The 17990-nt window shown below is 44.4% G+C and overlaps 1 protein-coding gene across 3 annotated transcripts in view; it reads left to right on the plus strand.

Annotated features, from left to right (window-relative positions):
- The first annotated feature begins 2173 nt into the window (after positions 1-2173).
- Positions 2174-17990, plus strand: part of UACA (uveal autoantigen with coiled-coil domains and ankyrin repeats) — a 47930-nt gene continuing 32113 nt past the window's right edge. For all 3 annotated transcript variants that reach the window (XM_070762905.1, XM_070762906.1, XM_070762907.1), the window contains exons 1-2: positions 2174-2299; positions 16703-16836. In XM_070762905.1, the coding sequence (XP_070619006.1) occupies positions 2234-2299; positions 16703-16836 (200 nt within the window). In that variant the 5' untranslated portion in view covers positions 2174-2233. The remainder of the gene's footprint in view (positions 2300-16702; positions 16837-17990) is intronic.

The following is a 17990-nucleotide window of genomic DNA, read 5'->3' on the forward strand; positions in this document are numbered from 1 at the left end:
ATCTTTATTAAATATATACATTTAAAAAGGGGGGAAACTTACATATATAAAAACATATAATACATATAAAGAAGCAAAGAGAAAAAGATCAAAGAATCTACAATACTATCTTACATTTGTAGCCTTTTAAATGCATATATGATTGTGATTTATGCTTCATTTTTCTACTAAAGACTTATTTGTGTCCGTTTGTATTTCTCTTTTTCTTTATCCGTATTTTTAACTTTAACATATAAGACATTGTCAATCATTCTGTTGACTATTGTGATTTTGCAACCTAATGGTATGATTTCTATACTGGGTACATCCTATTCTTTGTTCTGTTTTGGTTTTGTTGTATTTTATTTTGTATATTTAGCAAAATGTTTGGTTCAATTGTAGGGAAGTCTTTGTGTACATAGCAAGTTGTTCAGTTCAATTGTGGGTAAGTCTGTGATTTTTTTTTCTCATGCGCAATTAAGATTTTTATGCAGGCTTCCGCTGAAACATGCAGATGCCAACCACTGATCCAAACATGAAATTTATGTGAATGCAGAGGGGGATGAAACCATCGGTTAAGCAGCGGGTGATTTACCCCCTCCGCAACAAGGCATTATTAGACCCACCATATTAGAGAATGTTTGTCCCGTCTCCAATTTTTCCTTTTTAGGGAAGGATAATAATAATAATTAATAATAATTTATTAGATTTGTATGCCGCCCCTCTCCAAAGACTCGGGGCGGCTCACAACACAATACACAATGTACAAATCCAATATTAAAAAACAGATTAAAACCCTGATCATAAAAATTAATCACAGAACCCAAGCAAACCATACATAAATCATAGTAGCTACGGAGAATATCAGCTTCCCCAAACCTGGCGACATAGGTGGGTTTTTAGGAGCTTGCGAAAGGCAAGGAGTAAGAACTAGGGGCAGTTCTAATCTCCAGGGGGAGGTGATTCCAGAGAGCCGGGGCCGCCACAGTGAAGGCTCTTCCCCTTGGTCCCGCCAGACGGCATTGCTTAGTCGACGGGACCCGGAGAAGGCCAACTCTGTGGGACCTAACAGGTCGCTGGGATTTGTGCGGCAGAAAGCGATCCTGAAGGTATTCTGGTCCGATGCCATGTAGGGCTTTATAGGTCAGAACCAACACTTTGAATTGTGACCGGAAACTGATTGGCAACCAGTGCAGGCCACGGAGTGTTGATGAGACATGGGCATGTCTGGGGAGGCCCATGATTGCTCTCGCAGCCGCATTCTGCACGATCTGAAGTTTCCGAACACTTTTCAAAGGCAGCCCCATGTAGAGAGCGTTGCAGTAGTCGAAACTCGAGGATGTTGAAAAGATGGTTGCACTGCCATTTCAGAGACCCCGGAGGAAGCAATTACTCGGAGCCCTTTGGTCGGGCATCAAGTCTGATATGAGCCGCAGGCAGCATTGACCTGCTGCAGGAGCTGGGTTGGCACCTCTATCCCGGCTCTTCCCGGGCCATGCTCGGGAGTGAGGGGCTAGAGGTGCGGTGCCGGTCCTCCTTTGGAGTCAGTTCCAGGCGGTGCCCGGAGAAGAGAGAAGGGGTCCCCGCAGGAGGGTGTCTCGGGGCTTGGCACGCTCTTCACCCGCTCCCTCCGTGGGCGCCATGTCACCCCCGCCCCAGGCTGGTCCTGGGATGTCCATCGATGTTCCGCCTCGCCTCTGCGGGCTTTGGATGGAGGGGGAGGAAGCGGCTCCAGCTCGATTGCTGGAAGGCTGGGTGAATGAGGGGGCCCCCATCGTGGCTCCAACCATCCTGCCACCATTCTGCAAACTGGCCGGTCCCCCTGGACTCCCGCCACACCCGCCCGGGGGAGTTTCCTGCGGCCTCCTCTGGGGGGGCAGGTGGCGCTCGCTCTCAGCTTCTTCGGAGAGGTGGGCGGCACGAGGGCTGCTCCGAAACATGCACACACACCCCGCCGCCCGCCGCTTCCCTGTTCCTGACCCTGCGGGCCTCCGGCTTGGAGACCGGTGAGGCTTCCGGCGCTCAGTCGGTCTGGGGCGGGGCTTCCGGGCCCTCCTACGCGCTCCCTGAGGCGCTTTCCAGCCCTGCGGGGGGGAGGGGCAGCCGCTCCGCCCGGAGGCCAGCCATGGAAGTCCCGCCCCCCTCGCGGCCTGATTGGGCCAGGCTGCCTGACGCGGCGCCTGCGTTCCTCCCGCGCGGCTGAGGGAAGTTGGGGAACTCCGTCCCGGCGGGCGGCGGCGGCGGCAGGGGCACCATGAAGAGCCTCAAGTCGCGTCTAAGGAAGCCGGAGGCGCCGCCTGCCGGGAGCGGCCTCGGAGGGGTGAGCGGGGCAGCGCGGGCGGGGGCCGTTCTCTGGAGCGGCGCGGGCGGGGGCTCAGCCCGGTGTGTGTGTGGGGGGGGTCTCCTCTCTGTCCGGGGCTGCCGGGAAGCGGCGCCTCCGCTCAGCCCAAGGCCAGGCCGCCCCGCTCGCCAAAGCCCGGCCGGGTTGGCGCCAAGGGCTCCGGGCGGCGGCCGAGGGGAGGCGGGGAAAAGGTGGCGAGCCCTCTTCTTCAGCCGACTCGGAGAGAGCCCGGCGGCGGCAAGGCCCCCCTCCCTCCCTCGCTGTGCCCGGCCTTTCCCGCCTGCGAGCGGCCCCTCCGTCTGCGGCCCGGGAAAGCGCCTCTCAGGGCGGCAGGGACGCTGCCGGGCGGTCTGGGGGAGTTTTGCCCGCGAAACGGATGCCGGCTTCCGAAGGGACGGCCGAGCGGCTCCTCCCCCCCATCCCCCCCCCCCCCACATGCCGGGGATGTGAGGCGGGGGAAGCCGGCTGTCTTCTGCTCTCCTCCGCCAGCGCCTCTTCGTCCCGGCGGGGAGGTTTCGCTACAGCCCGAAGTTGCGTTTCTGCCGTTGCTGGACTTTGGACTGAGCCGCTCAGCCGCTTTCCTCCCTCGAGTGGTCCGGCCAAGGCTGGATTTTCCGCTCTGAATTCTGTCTGGTGGAAAAGGGGAGTCCGGGGGTGGTGGTGTCTTGGGGCCTTTCCCCTCCGAGCGGGTCTCTTGGTGCAGGAGCTTTTTCCACTGGGAGGGATCCGACTGGCTCTGGGGGGTGCCGTTGTCAAACTTGCAGCTTTCCCAGCCTGTCTGTTTTGCATTCGCCCACCCCTGGACTTCCCCTGCTTAGGGCTGCTGCCTCCATCTCGGGGTGCCATAGGGATGTGAATGTTGCATCTTCTCCTTAACAATACCAAAGAACTGTTGTAAGTTGCCTTGTGCGATACAGCAGAATATGAACACTGATCATAAGAACCTAAGAAGAGCCCTGCTGAATCAGGCCAAAGCCCATCAAGTCCAGCATTCTGTGTCACACAGTGGCCCACCAGTTGTCCATGGGGATCTTGAGCAGAAAGAGAAGGCAAGACCCTCCCTTTCCCTTAACCCCCAACAAATGGTACTCAAGGGAATCCTGCCTGGACATCCCTTTCAATAACCACTGATACACTTGGCATCCATGAATCTGTCTAATCCTTCCTTGAAGCTATCCAGGCTGACAGCTGTCACGATCTCTTCTGGAAGGGAATTCCATCAACCAACGACACTTTGGGTGAAGAAATATTTCCCTTGATTTGTCCTCACTTTCTTACCTATGAGCTTTAGGGAGTGCCCCCTCGTCCTAGTATTGTGTGATAGAGAAAAGAAATTTTCTCTATCCACCTCTTGTATCCCATGCATGATTTTATACCCTTCGATCAAGTCACCCCTTAAACGCCGTCTTTCAAGGCTGAAGAGACCAAGGCTTTGCAAGCTGGTATCATAAGGGAGGGGCTCCATTTCCTTTATCATCACGTTTATAGAACCCTGACCCATGAATTTGAATTAGGCCGTAGGGTCCTCAGCACAATAAATGGAGTACTTTCTGGTTTTGTGTTCAGTAACCATGTGTACATTGCTGATGCTTGATGTACTCAATGAACAGGACAGGTACTCGAAGTCTGATGTAAGAGAGCAAAGCCAAGATGAACTGCCCCAAAAACACTTGACCGAGTGTTGCAACTTGTCGTGTTTTACATTACTTAACAGCTGGCTGTACTGCCCACAGAGTCTGTGGTTTTAATATTCTTGGAAGGTAGGAGGGCTGAGGTGTGTTTGTTGAGGAGTTTTAGCTGATGTGCAGTAAATTTATTACTATACTCAGTAATCTTGTCACAACTGATAGTGGGATCCCCCCCCCCCCCTCATGGCATTTAGGTTAGTAATATTGGAGTGGAAGAGAGGTTTGTAAAATTTGTTAAATAACACCAATGTAGCAAAATTGGCCAATGCCTTAAAGGACAAAATCACAATTCAAATTGACCTTATAAATGTTTGAACATTATGGCCAGTCCACTTTCATCTATGCAAAGTGTGGAGGTTTGCATTTCCAATAGGGAAAACCAAATACATAGAGACCTGGGAAAAGTGATTTGATAACCCAGGTGAGAAAGATCAAAGAGTATTGTGAACTAGTAGATGAACTTTTTTCCAACTGATACATTCCATGCATTCTGTAAAAAGAGTGTCTCAGGGAAGACATTTAACTTTTTATTTATTACTTTATTTATTAATTGGATTTATATGCCTCCCCTCTGCGTGGACTCGGGGCGGCTTACAACATTTTGGTAAAAAGATACAATAAATAAAACATTTTTAGGCCAATTAATAGAATAATGAATTTAAGAATTATCTTAAAAACTAAACATTTAAAATCAAAGAGTCACATACATACTATCACACCGAATACATTTCATTGGGCCAGAGGCTGGGGTCTAATGACCCCAAGCCTGGTGACATAAATGTGTTTTCAAATTCTTACCAAAGGCAAGGAGGGTGGGGGCAGTGCGAATCTCTGGGGGGAGTTGATTCCAGAGGGCCAGGGCTCCCACAGAGAAGGCTCTTCCCCTAGGCCACGCCAGCTGGCATTGTCTGGCTGATGGGACCCTGAGGAGACCAACTCTGTGGGACCTAACCAGGGACGCTGGGATTCCTGCGGCAGAAGGCGGTCTTGGAGATAATCTGGTCCTATGCCATGTAGGGCTTTATAGGTCATAACCAACACTTTGAATTGTGTCCAGAAACCAATTGGCAGCCAATGCAGTCCTTTTTTGTTGATGTTGATATAAAATTTGCTTATTTTATTGGAATAGCTCTCTGAAAGATGTAATCTGGCAAGGAGGTTCTGTACTATCAATACACTTGTAGAGTAGTAATCCTACCTCCTCTGAGATCTCGATTTGCTAAAGTCAACGGGGAAGCCATCAGGAGGTTGCAAGTGGTGATCACATAATACCTCAGTTGCCATCATTATGTGAGGATTGCATGTAATTAGGATTAATAGTTACATTAAATTTTCTTTGAAATGTTTCTGTTCATAGTATGGGGACATAGTATGTCTTTTTGATCAGTTATGTCACAATTTGAGTCTGTGGCCAAGATATGTCTCTAATACCAAAATCTGTAGTACTCTAATATATTTGGGAGGGGATGAATTTAGCAATTCATGAGAAAGATTAGAATGTTAGTTTGCTTGTAAGATGAACAAAAGGTGTGTCCATTTAATCAGCACAATAATATCTTGTTGGATAGTGCAATTGAATACATCACACGCTCGTTTTTTCAAGGAGTTTTTAGCTATAGGTGTTAAGCTTCAAAGACTCTTCTGTGAATAATTATTTTTTTTAGGAGACAGTCATACTGGGCTGTTTACTTTTTTTTAATACAAAGAGTATGTGTTTACCCACTAATTTATCCACTAATAATACTTCATAGTAGGTGTTCAGTTTCCAACACAGAGTTGCATAATTAGTGGATGAATGAGTTAAGACTTGTCTGTATTAATTGCAGGGTGTAAACAAGGCTCATTCCAAAACCTGCTGTTCTAGAGTTCTATTTAAGAATTTCAAAATTTTGTCCCTCCCCAGATGAAGAGCCCTACTCCATGAAGAGAAGCCTTTTGAATCAGAAAGGCTTAACCCCTGAAAAGTTACTCTTGCTATGTATCAGGGTGGGCCATTATTTCAGTCTGGGGTTTATCAAGGGAGTGAAGCCATTTGTTGGGGGAAAGGCGTTAAACCTACCTCTCAGCAGTCCCAGTGAAGGAAGGTAGAGGATATGGGGACAATTGTTTTTTTTTATTCCAAAAGGCAGGAATGGAAACAATGGGTAATTCATCATAATCTTTTTAGCCATTATCTATCCATTGCAGGATGAACGCCTCTTCTGCTGTTTCCAACCAACACAGCCCTGAGCTTTCTTTTGCCAATAGTGATCAAAGCAATGGAAACTGCAGTTTAATGTTTCCAAATGTAAAATAATGCACTTGGGGAAAAGGAATCCTCAATCGGAGTATTGTATTGGCAGTTCTGTGTTAGCAAAAACTACAGAAGAGAAGGATTTAGGGGTAGTGATTCCTGACAGTCCTCAAAATGGGTGAACAGTGCGGTCAGGTGGTAGGGAAAGCAAGTCGAATGCTTGGCTGCATAGCTAGAGATATAACAAGCAGGAAGAGGGAGATTGTGATCCCACTGTATAGAGCGCTGGTGAGACCACATTTGGAATACTGTGTCCAGTTTTGCAGACCTCACCTACAAAAAGGTATTTACAAAATTGTAAGGGTCCAAAGACGAGCTACAAAAACAGTGGAAGGTTTTAAGCATAAAACTTATCAGAAAAGACTTAATGAACTCAATCTGTATAGTCTGGAGGACAGAAGGGAAAGGGGGGACATGATCGAAACATTTAAATATGTTAAAGGGTTAAATAAGGTCCAGGAGGGAAGTATTTTTAATAGGAAAGTGAACACAAGCACAAGGGGACACAATCTGAGGTTAGTTGGGGGAAAGATCAGAAGCAAAGTGAGAAAATATTATTTGATTGAAAGAGTAGTAGATGCTTGGAAGAAACTTCCAGCTGACATGGTTGGTAAATCCGCCTGGGATAAACATATATCCATCCTAAGATAAAATACAGGAAATAGTATAAGGGCAGACTAGATGGACCATGAGGTCTTTTTCTGCCATCAGTCTTCTATGTTTTTATGTTTCAATTGGGTCAGCAATACTTGTTGATGTCTTTGATCCATCTTGTTTTGGGTCTCTTGTGGATGCTTTTTATCAGGTGGGATCCATTCTATGATTGCCTTGAGCTACCTGCCCTCATTTCTTCTTGCTATATGACCAGCCCATTTTCATTGTAATTTTTTGACTCTTGATAGTGTTGTATGCTTGTGCTTGTTCTCTAATCCATGTGCAGGTTTTTCTATCTTGTCTTGTAAGAAAGGAGGTGTCACTTGAACTCCTGGAAAGATGTTTTACCACTAAGTGATATTCTGTAATGCAGTGTTTCCCAACCTTGGCAACTTGAAGATATCTGGACTTCAACTCCCAGAATTCCTCAGCCAGCATTCAAGTTGCCAAGGTTGGGAAACACTGCTGTAATGGACCAGGAGGTAGTACACTATCCTTTGCACAGAGGTTTACAGAGAACCTTGATAACAAGCTATTGTAGTCAATTCCTATCCCAGGGGTCAGCAACCCATGGCTCTAGAGCCAAATGCAGCCCCTTGCCTCCCCCTTGTTGTGGCTCCCTGTCCCACCACTGACTGGGCTCGCGCTACCTCCCCTGGCCTGAGAAAGTAAAGGCACCGGCGTGAATGGAGAAGCAGACATGCCTGATTCTCTGGTGCTGGTTGAGGAACATAGTCACCCCCGGCTGAGGCTTCCCTTCGGGTGACCCTCCTTCCCCTCTCGCAACTTCCTAGCTGGCTGTGGCGGGGCCAGGGTGTGTGTTCATGCCCAGAGTGATCCTCAAGCGAGCCCCACCCACAGCAAAGGCATGCTAGGAGGGTGGGTGGCGGGCGGCTGCTCACTTAAGAAGGGTCTTTGGACGCAGCTTCTCTCCTGCCCTCAGGATCTGGCCGTTTCTCTGCCGTGTCCCGTCCCGTCCCCGCACAGCTTTTGGGCTGAACGGGGTGGGCGCAAGTTCCGTCCCGAAGCGTCAGGAAGTGAAGGCTGCCTTTGCTTTGGCGACCCTCTTCCTCCTCCTCCAGGTTGGGACGGGGCAGCAGGGCAAGTCGATGGCCGGATCCTTAGGGCAGGAGAGAAGCCGTCCCGTACCTGCTTTCATGCCCCATTTGCACATAAGGCAGCCTTTGCTTCCTGTCGCTTCAGGCTGGAGGTCATGCCCTCCCCGCTCGGCTGAGCTGTGGGGGGACGGGACGGCAAGGCGGTGGCCGGGTCCTTAAGGCAGGAGAAAAGCCGCGTCCAAAGACCCTCCGTGTGCACTTTTGCACATTGGGGAAGTCTCCCCATATGGCACAGCCAGTCAGGGGGTCATCAGAAGGAGAGAAGCCAGGGTGGCGACCATTCCTCAGCATACACAGAAAGAAGGGGGAGGAGAGAGAGATGAGGGAGGTAGAGATAGATGGATGGATAGGAGCCAAGTTGTAGATATCAATAAGCAAAATGCCCAGAAGAACTTTGTAGGAAAAATGCCAAGAGAGAGAACAAGAGCCGATTAGCATCTAGATTATGAACAAAGTTGTTTCCTGCAAATTGCTTCCTTCCTTGTCATCTCTTAAATGGGCTAGGGGAGTGGCCAATTAGCCCCAAGCCTTACTCCCGAAGAGACCTCCTCCTGAGGAACCATCCGTGTCCATGCGTGGAGAATAGGCCCTTCCTCCTCCTCTTCCTCGTCACTGTTGTGAGGTGCTGGAGGTTCTTAAGGCTTTGGCTGAACCTCCGCCTCTGGCACTGAGTCCTCGCCAGCCTCCTCCCTGTCCGACTCGTGTACCAGCTGACCAGGCACAGGCACATCACCACTTCTGCCTCTGCGCTGTCGGCATCACCTGCCAGCTGCACAGGCTGCTGGCGGGCCACAATATATCCCAATGGGCAATGGGTTGGACTACCATAGTCAGTATCCAAAATCTCTTCTAACTTTCAGTAGAGAATAACCAGGAATCAAGATAATTAGAACAAGGGGTAAAGCTTATCTCCCACTCTACCTGATTTTTAATGAAAAATTAGGTAACACGGAACTTTTGATTTTGATTGTCTGCATAGAAGGTTCAGTTCTATCAAGTGGGACCAGGAAGCAGGATTAGTTGCCTTTGACTAGCAGAAAACTTTCTCCGTTGGGCAAAACACACACTTCCAAGTCTATTTGGGCAGTCATCATCTTCTAAAAGGAGTGTCTTCATTTGTATTTTGATTTATAGCCAAAAAGGAAGTTTTTGTATAATCCCAAGTGATGGTGTATAACTATCAGCTGGATTTAGTTTTTCTTGTTCCTCAGAGTCAATGGGTGTGTTATCTGGTATGTGTTGGGAAGGAGTGTCATTGTTTTTGGAAATAGATTGTAACTTTTCCGGTATACAGAATTGCCTAACTTTTAACTCCCTTTTCCTGAAGAGGTTTGTAAAGCTATTTAGGTTCATGGGAATGCATTCCATTCTCAAGCCATCTCTAATTGGCTTCAATTTTTTTTTGTATAAAACAACAATACTTTCCTTGCTCATAAACTTTTTTCTCAGTGGTAAAGTTATGAAATTGGAAAAGCATATGCTTAAAAGAGTCGACCCTCTGGAACCAGCTCCCCCCTGAGATTAGAACTGCCCCCACCCTCCTTGCCTTTCGTAAACTCCTTAAAACCCACCTCTGCCGTCAGGCATGGGGGAACTGAGATAACTTCCCCAGGCCTATATTGTTTATGTATGGTATGTTGTGTGCTTGTTTTTTAAATTATGGGTTTTTAGTTTTAATTATGAGATTTGTATTGTACATTGTTTTTCTATTACTGTTGTGAGCTGCCCCGAGTCTACGGAGAGGGGCGGCATACAAATTTAATAAATAAACAAGTAAGTAAGTAAGTAAGTAAGTAAGTAAGTAAGTAAGTAGGTAGGTAGGTAGGTAGGTAGGAAGGTAGATAGATAGATAGATAGATAGATAGATAGATAGATAGATAGATAGATAGATAGATAGATAGATATTAAAAGCTTTCAACAGGCCAGTTGGTGTTGGTTGCTCTTGATCCCTTCTTTTTCCTTACATGAGTGAAAATGATATATATGTGTTAGGGATGCTTTTATAACTTCTAATATGGGAAAGTAGGTTCACTGAAAAAAAAATGACACCACGCCAGGCATGACAAGTCAAAACGTTCACTTCAGTGGAGCAAACTTTGCCACCCTTCCAGAATATTCTCTCCCATCTCTACTTAATTTTTTCTGGATATATCATTGCATCTCTAAAATCTGATTAGCCGGATACATTTCAATTGGGTTCATCTGGGAAATGGTCTTGAAACTGTTTTGTTCACTTGACGCGCTGCATAGCTTTCTACGTCCTTTTTTTAGCAAAGGCCACCAAAATTGTCTTTTTTATTAAGTGTAAAGTTTCCACCAACCCAAAGCGTGCAGCTAGTTTGGAGTCATGACACCACCTTTCCATTAAGTGCAGCCTCTGGCTAGCAGGGAGCCACACCTGGATTTACCGTTCAAAAACCATTCGTGGTGGGGAATGCTTGCTTGAGAACGCGGGTCGGGTCTTTGCCTTGTCTTCCTTGGGACCTGGTAATTCCTTTTGCAGTTAACTGCTTTGTGTTGTTGGTCTGATGATCACTTCTCACCTGTGCTGGCCCAGGCTTGTCAAAGGACTGACACCTGTTCTTGGAGAACGTCGCCCACTTGTGGCGGTAGCAACACATGCATTCTTGCCTTTCTAGTTTGACACATTACTCACTGGTTGAGCATGCACTGAATGTATTATTAGCCCCTTTTTTTTCCTGTCACCCTGCTATCAAGTACCAGGAGAATCAGAAAATAGCTCTGGACCCATGTAAGACTGTCTGCATATTGTTTACAGGATATTTTGGACCTGGGTAATACTTACTATGTCAGAATTGCGGCAGCAGTAGTTGATGCCACTGCCCAAAGGCTGCAAAACGAAGCCAGACCCTCGTGTCGGTTTCTTTCCCCAGTGCCAGGCAGGACCGACTGGGGAGACTGTCGGGCTTGGCAGAGTCCTGGAGCCTTTTCAGTCATGAGGTCTGAAGAAGAACCCAGGGATGGAGAGAGCCTGGCTGAGGATCCAAGCTAAGAGGAACCTGGCCAGGATGCTTCCCGCAGGGCAACAGAGTCCCCGATGACATCCTGTCGCCGCCTTGGACTCTTTGGGTTCTGTAGCGGGTGCATTGTTTGCTCTTGGCTTCAAGGATTTGGAATTCTAGGATGAGTTGCTGGTTTTCATGTGCTCTTAAAAACGTAGTAGGTACCATACATTTGATAATAAACCAAGCAATTTTTGGCAGTGCAATCTTAAATTTGTTCCAATAAATATTATCCCTTTTTAATTTGGGTTGACTTACACCGTTGTAAAGTTTTTGTTTATAATTTCCTTCAATTATTGCTTAATTTACAACTACTTGTTACATCAAAGATTCTGGATAAATTTACATAATAAGCTATTTAGTGTAGAAAAAAAAATGATTTTATAGATATGTGCTTCCAAGTGGTTGTAGAATGTGTAATTTTTAAATATATTCTAACTATAAACAGTTATTGTGTGACAAACCTTCCAGAATATTTTTTTCATGTTATGTTGACATAGTTGCGATTTTTAAAAAAAGTTAGATCATTGAAACACTTATGAATTTTTGCAAAGTTAACTAAAGGAAGCATTTATTTCCTTGGATTGAAGGTTTTTGGAAGAAGTCAATATATGTTTCTGTCTGAAATGTGTAGATAATATGAAGAGGAAAGTGGCCGAAATAACATCTTTCTTCGATTCTGAATGTCCCTCCCTTGCTAGGACTCCACTATCTTGGAAGGTTGTGTTAGTGGTTTCCCAGTCCAGTTCAGTTATATATTTCCTGCAAGTGTTTAGTCCATGTTCAAAGCCAATGAGGCATTTTGGGATAAGCAGTGATTGGAAAGCATAATTCTTCCTGCAGATGCTTGGTTTGTTTGAACATTTGATTTCAGAATCTGGCTGCAGTTTGCGTGACGTTTTGGGAAGGGCTGTGTTTTCCATCAATTAACTTGGTGCTGCGAGCAACTGTGCATGACTTCCAGCCTCATGTTTTTGATGCTCTTGCAGTATCTGATTTGGTTTCGGATAACAGATAATAGATTTGGAAGGGGTCTTGCAAGGTCATCTAGTCCAGCCCCTCGCCCAAAAAGGAGACCCTACACCAGGGGTCTCCAAACTTTTTACACAGGGGGCCAGTTCACTGTCCCTCAGATTGTTGGAGGGCCAGACTATAAAAAAACCTATGAACAAATCCCTGCACATACCTTATTTAGAGTAAAAAACAAAATGGGGACAAATACAATAATTAAAATAAAGAAGAAGTAATAAGTAATTAATAATTAAGTAATAAAGTAATTTATACTTCATTAACAAATTTAAACTTAAATCAACAAACTCCATTTCTCCTTCCTTCCTTCCCTCCCTCCTTCCTCTCCACTTCTCTCTTCCCTCTTCCTTTTCTCTCATTTGTTTCATTTTCCTCTCCCTCATTCTTTCCCTCCATCATTTTCTCATTTCTCTCTCTCTCTCTTTCCATCTCTCCCTCTTCATTTCTCTCTCCCTCTCTATCTCTCCCCATTTCTCTTTCTTTCTCTCCCTCTTTCTCTTTCTTTCTCTCTCTCTTCTCTCTTTCTCCCACTCACTCTCTTTCTAACTCTCCCTCTTTGTATCTCTCACACTTTCTCTCTCCCCCCTCTCTATTTCTCCCTTTCTCTCTCTCCCTTTCTATCTCTCCTCTTCATTTCTCTCTCCCTCTCTATTTCTCCCTCTTATTATATCGATCGGTAAAATCTCGTGTGCTGCTGCGGGCCGGTTAAAAGACCTCAGCGGGCCATACTTTGGGGACCGCTGCCCTACACCATTGGATTGGATTGGGCTTGGAAAGGATACAAATGGATCTGAATGGTGTTATGAGGTCTGTTTAGCAAGCAGGAAAGACCCTTTGAAAAATGCTAGAAGGGGACGGTTCAGAGAGCAAGAGGGCCGGGAGATGGAGTGACCCCAGGCCACCCTAGTCCAATAAAGGCCACCATTAGTTGTGGGATCATGAACTAAAATGTCTGCATTGGTTATTTTCATTGATTTGGAGCAGGGGAAATTGAGCAGGCTCTTTGCCTGAGTCTGACGGGACCTGGCACACAGACAGAGGGTGGCCTCCTATTTTGTGGAAGCCATTTAGACAACAAATGGAGGTGTTCCCTTTTAAATTGGATTGTGGAGAAAAAAAGATGCATGTACAGTTGTGTAAATCCCAATTTTATGCTCTCTGAGGTTCTTCTTCCACAAAGGAAGTTCTGTAATTTGTAAATGGTGGCTGCAATGCAAATTCTCTGCTATTCAGATGGAGTACTGTGTTCAGTTCTGGAGACCTCACCTACAAAGAGATATTGACAAAATTGAACGGGTCCAAAGACGGGCTACAAGAATGGTGGAAGGTCTTAAGCATAAAACGTATCAGGAAAGACTTAATGAACTCAATCTGTATAGTCTGGAGGACAGAAGGAAAAGGGGGGACATGATCGAAACATTTAAAAATGTTAAAGGGTTAAATAAGGTCCAGGAGGGAAGTGTTTTTAATAGGAAAGTGAACACAAGAACAAGGGGACACAATCTGATGTTAGTTGGGGGAAAGATCAAAAGCAACATGAGAAAATATTATTTTACTGAAAGAGTAGTAGATCCTTGGAATAAACTTCCAGCAGACGTGGTTGATAAATCCACAGTAACTGAATTTAAACATGCTTGGGATAAACATATATCCATTGTAAGATAAAATAGAGGAAATAGTACAAGGGCAGACTAGATGGACCATGAGGTCTTTTTCTGCCATCAGTCTTCTATGTTTCTATATTAATTGGACAATACTTCTTCCTTGATGCAGGGATGGGGACGCACTTGTTTCAGAAAAGTCACCTGCTGTAATCTTCTTCTGACAGCTCCTGTCCTCTTTGGCTTTTCTTCTTATGTAGTGCTTTCCGCAGTATTGGCTGAATAAAACAGACACTTTGAAAACATTGAATGGAGACCGGGGTGCTTATGCGTTTTGCTTCTATCTCATCTACTAGATGAGACAGATTCTCTGCTATTGAGATGGTTATTTTTTCCAAGATTATTTTTAATCTCCAAGGAGTCTGGAGAGCAGGAGGAATCTCTTGAACAATATTTAATTGAATTCAGATGCTGTTACTATTATGTGAGAAGCTATGGGATCACACACAGATATTATTCTTTCCATTTGTGGTAGTGAATCAGAGCTGGGGAGGAAGAGAAGATTTTGAGAGGGAAAAATTGATCAAAAACCAAATAATGCATTGTGTGCACAATTATTAGATGAGTTGTATTTTGGAGGATTAATGTTATTATTGAATAACTACAGTTATAACTACAGTAACTACAGTTGAATAACTACAGATCAATCCAAAATGTTAATAAATCTCAAACCTGAATATCGAAGAAAGTCAAAGTGAGGTTTTGACTTTCTTAGGATAATATCTTTTTTTTCTTTTCTTTTTAAAATAAATTTTATTAATTATATACATATTAAAAACAGTGAAAACAGAACATTGTATTTTCTATTTGAGGGTACAACTGTGAGATGTCTGTTATATGACAATACAACAAATGTCCCCTTCCCTCCCCCATCCCCAACTGTATCTTCTACAGTTTATATTTGGATAATATCTATGTGTGTACAATTATTGGGCAACTATTAGTGTGCAGAATTATTATGCAACTAAATGTAAAATGAAAATTTGCTCATCTCACTTGTTTATTTGCATCTGTGAATAATAAACAACTCAAAATTACAAATAAACATTTCTGACATTTCAAAATGTTAATCTGTTGATGATCAACTTTTTGTGCAGCCTCCCAGATGTGGTTCAGAGGGGTGTACTGTTTACTTTCACTATAAATCTCCTGTTTAAGAAGGGCCTGCAGTTCTCAATAGGGGGGCATGTCATTATTCTGTCATCTTTTAAGGCCTTTACTGGCTAGCCACACAGTGGAGTACGTTGATGCATGCGATAGAGCATTGTCTTGCATAAAAATCATGGTCTTCTTGAAAGAAACAGACTTTTCCCTGTACCGCTGCTTGAAGAAAGTGTCTTCTAAAAACGGAGTCCATCTTCAAGCCCGAATCCCAGCGACCAGTTAGGTCCCACAGAGTGGGTCTTCTCCGAGTCCCGTCAACTAAACAATGTCGCTTGGCGGGACCCAGGGGAAGAGCCTTCTCTGTGGCGGCCCCGGCCCTCTGGAACCAACTCCCCCCAGAGATTAGAATTGCCCCCACCCTCCTTGCCTTTCGTAAGCTGCTAAAAACCCACCTCTGCCGCCAGGCATGGGGGAACTGAGATACTCTTTCCCCCTAGGCCTTTACAATTTTATGCATGGTATGTTTGTATGAATGTTTGATTTTACAATAAGGGTTTTTAACTGTTTTAATATTGGATTGTCATGTGCTGTTTTACGGAGAGGGGCGGCATACAAATCCAATCAAATCAAACCAATCAAATCAAAAGATCCAGCTAGCTCATCTTTCATAATACCAGCCCGTACCAATTCACTGCCTCCACCATGCTGGTATCTTGAGTAGAAGTGGAGCTCTGTGTCCATTACTGATCCAGCCACAGGCCCTTCCAGCTTGTCCATCAAGAGTCACTCTTACCTCATCAGTCCATGAAACCTTTGAAAAAATTGTCTTCAGATATTTCGTGGAACGGTCTTGCCGTTTCAACTAATGTGTCTTGTTTAGTGTTGGTCGGGTTTCAGCCTTCCCTACCTTGGCCATGTCTCTGAGCACTGAACACCTTGTACTTCTGGGCACTCCAGTGAGGTTGCAGTCCTGGAATTTGACAGCACTGGAAGATAATGGATTCCTAGTAGTTTCACGTTTGATTCTTCTCAAATCTTTGGCAGTTAATTTGAGTCTTTTTTTCTCAAAACATTTCTTGTAGCCGTGAAGACTATTTGCAATAAAATATTTGATAGTTCTTGTGATCATGCCCCAATATCTGAACAAGAGTGCTGCATCTCTCTGAAAGACTTTTTACAATTTTTGACTTCTCATAGTCAGTTAAATCACTTTTTTGGCCCATTTTGCCTGAGGAAAAGAAGCTATACACAACATAATACTAAACTAAGAAATAATACTAATAAACTAAAATAATAATCAGTTTAAAGTGTCTGCTAAAATGTAATTGAATAGATTTATTTCCTGTATTATTGGACCAGAGTAACAGCTTCTCCAGGGAGTTTGCCTGCAAAAGTGCTTACAACCTGACTTTTCAAGTGGTTTCTCCTTTTAGCAATGTGCCAGATGAGCAACAATTTTTTTAGCTTATCCATTTTTATTGGAAATGCTCACTATTTGCTTATAACAAAAAATGTTTGGAATTCCTGCTAGATTTCATTTCATTTTTTTCATTTTATTGGATTTGTATGCCGCCCCTCTCCGTAGACTCGGGGCGGCTAACAACAGTGGTAAAAACAACATGCGACAATCCAATACTAAAGTAGCTAAAAACCCTTATTTTAAAACCAATCATACATACAAACGTACCATACATAAATTGTAGAAGCCTAGGGGGAAAGAATATCATAATTCCCCCATGCCTGACAACAGAGGTGGGTTTTAGATTTTCCAATACTGACGTTTATTATATTTTTTTTGCATTTTTCAAACAGTTGACTGCAGATTGGAACAAATATGATGATCGTTTGATGAAAGCAGCTGAAAGGGGTGATTTGGAGAAGATCTTGTCTGTCCTTGTGAAAAAAGGAGTGAACCCCACAAAATTGGATCTGGAAGGGAGATCTGCGTGAGTAGAAGGATAAGTTTGATTGCAATTATCTCACCAAACCCTGGGCAATTTTTTGGGATGCATGGGCAGCTCTTCATCCAAACTAGATTTTCCAAAGAGATGTTATTTCTAATAGTCCTTAATATAAACTTGATTTAGTGTTCATTTCTTGGGAAACTTTCTTAACTCTTGCAAAAATTGGAGTAGAATTTTTTAAAAAAAATAAATAGAAAGTTATTGGGACTTTTATCCTGGGAAAATAATTTCATATTTATAACTCGAGTTATGTTTTGGAATAACCAGCTTTATTTGAAATTCTGAAATTTAGAAATATTTAGGGAAGTGTTGGAGGGAACCACTTTTGCAAACATTCTCTTAAATGCTGACAAAATTGATTAGATAAACCTTTCTCTTTAAGCAATACCTGGAAATTCAAATGATCTTTTATTTAAGTCAAACTCCTATTTCATAATATGAATTTTTTTTCCTGAAAAAACCCTCAGATGTATATTTATGCAGTGAAGGATACCTGACATGATATTATGATTGAAAATAATTTCAGGTTTTAATGAAGCAGGAAATGATTTAAATGTTATACAGGTAGTCCTCAGTTTATGTCCATTTTGTCAACCATGACAGACCTAAAAATAAGAATGTATGGCCAGCTGTGAGATTCCAGCTGCTGCAGCACCCCCACAGATGCTTGATCCTGATCTAATGTCCAACTCATGATTACAATATCATAGGGAGCCACAGTGACCTTTGCAGCGTTCCCTGTTGACTCTCCACAGCCAAAGTCAACGGGGAAGTTAGCAAAAAGTTTGCAAGTCACCTCCAGATTTTTCTCCCCTCTGGCCTTCCTCCCCCTCCCTCCCCCAGGGTCCCCAGGCGACCCAGCCCTCAGGCCCCTCCCCTGAGGCTCTGACTAAGAAAGGAAAGATGTTGGTAATTTCCAAATCTTCTCACACCCAAAGAATACCAGCTCAGCAGAAGGGCTTTCTCTCTGAGGTCGAAAAGGATGAGAATGAGGGTTGCTGGGAATATTCTGTGCAAGGTTTCTTGAACTCTTGGTGGCAAGTAAACCTAGGAGCCGGAGTTGGTTGGAATGGACTTGAGGGTAGCATCTCTTGGCAATATCAAGCCTTAGGGGGCTCAAGGGCTGTGGCAGCTAT

Source organism: Erythrolamprus reginae, chromosome 10 (assembly GCF_031021105.1).
Source record: "Erythrolamprus reginae isolate rEryReg1 chromosome 10, rEryReg1.hap1, whole genome shotgun sequence".
NCBI lineage: Eukaryota > Metazoa > Chordata > Lepidosauria > Squamata > Dipsadidae > Erythrolamprus > Erythrolamprus reginae.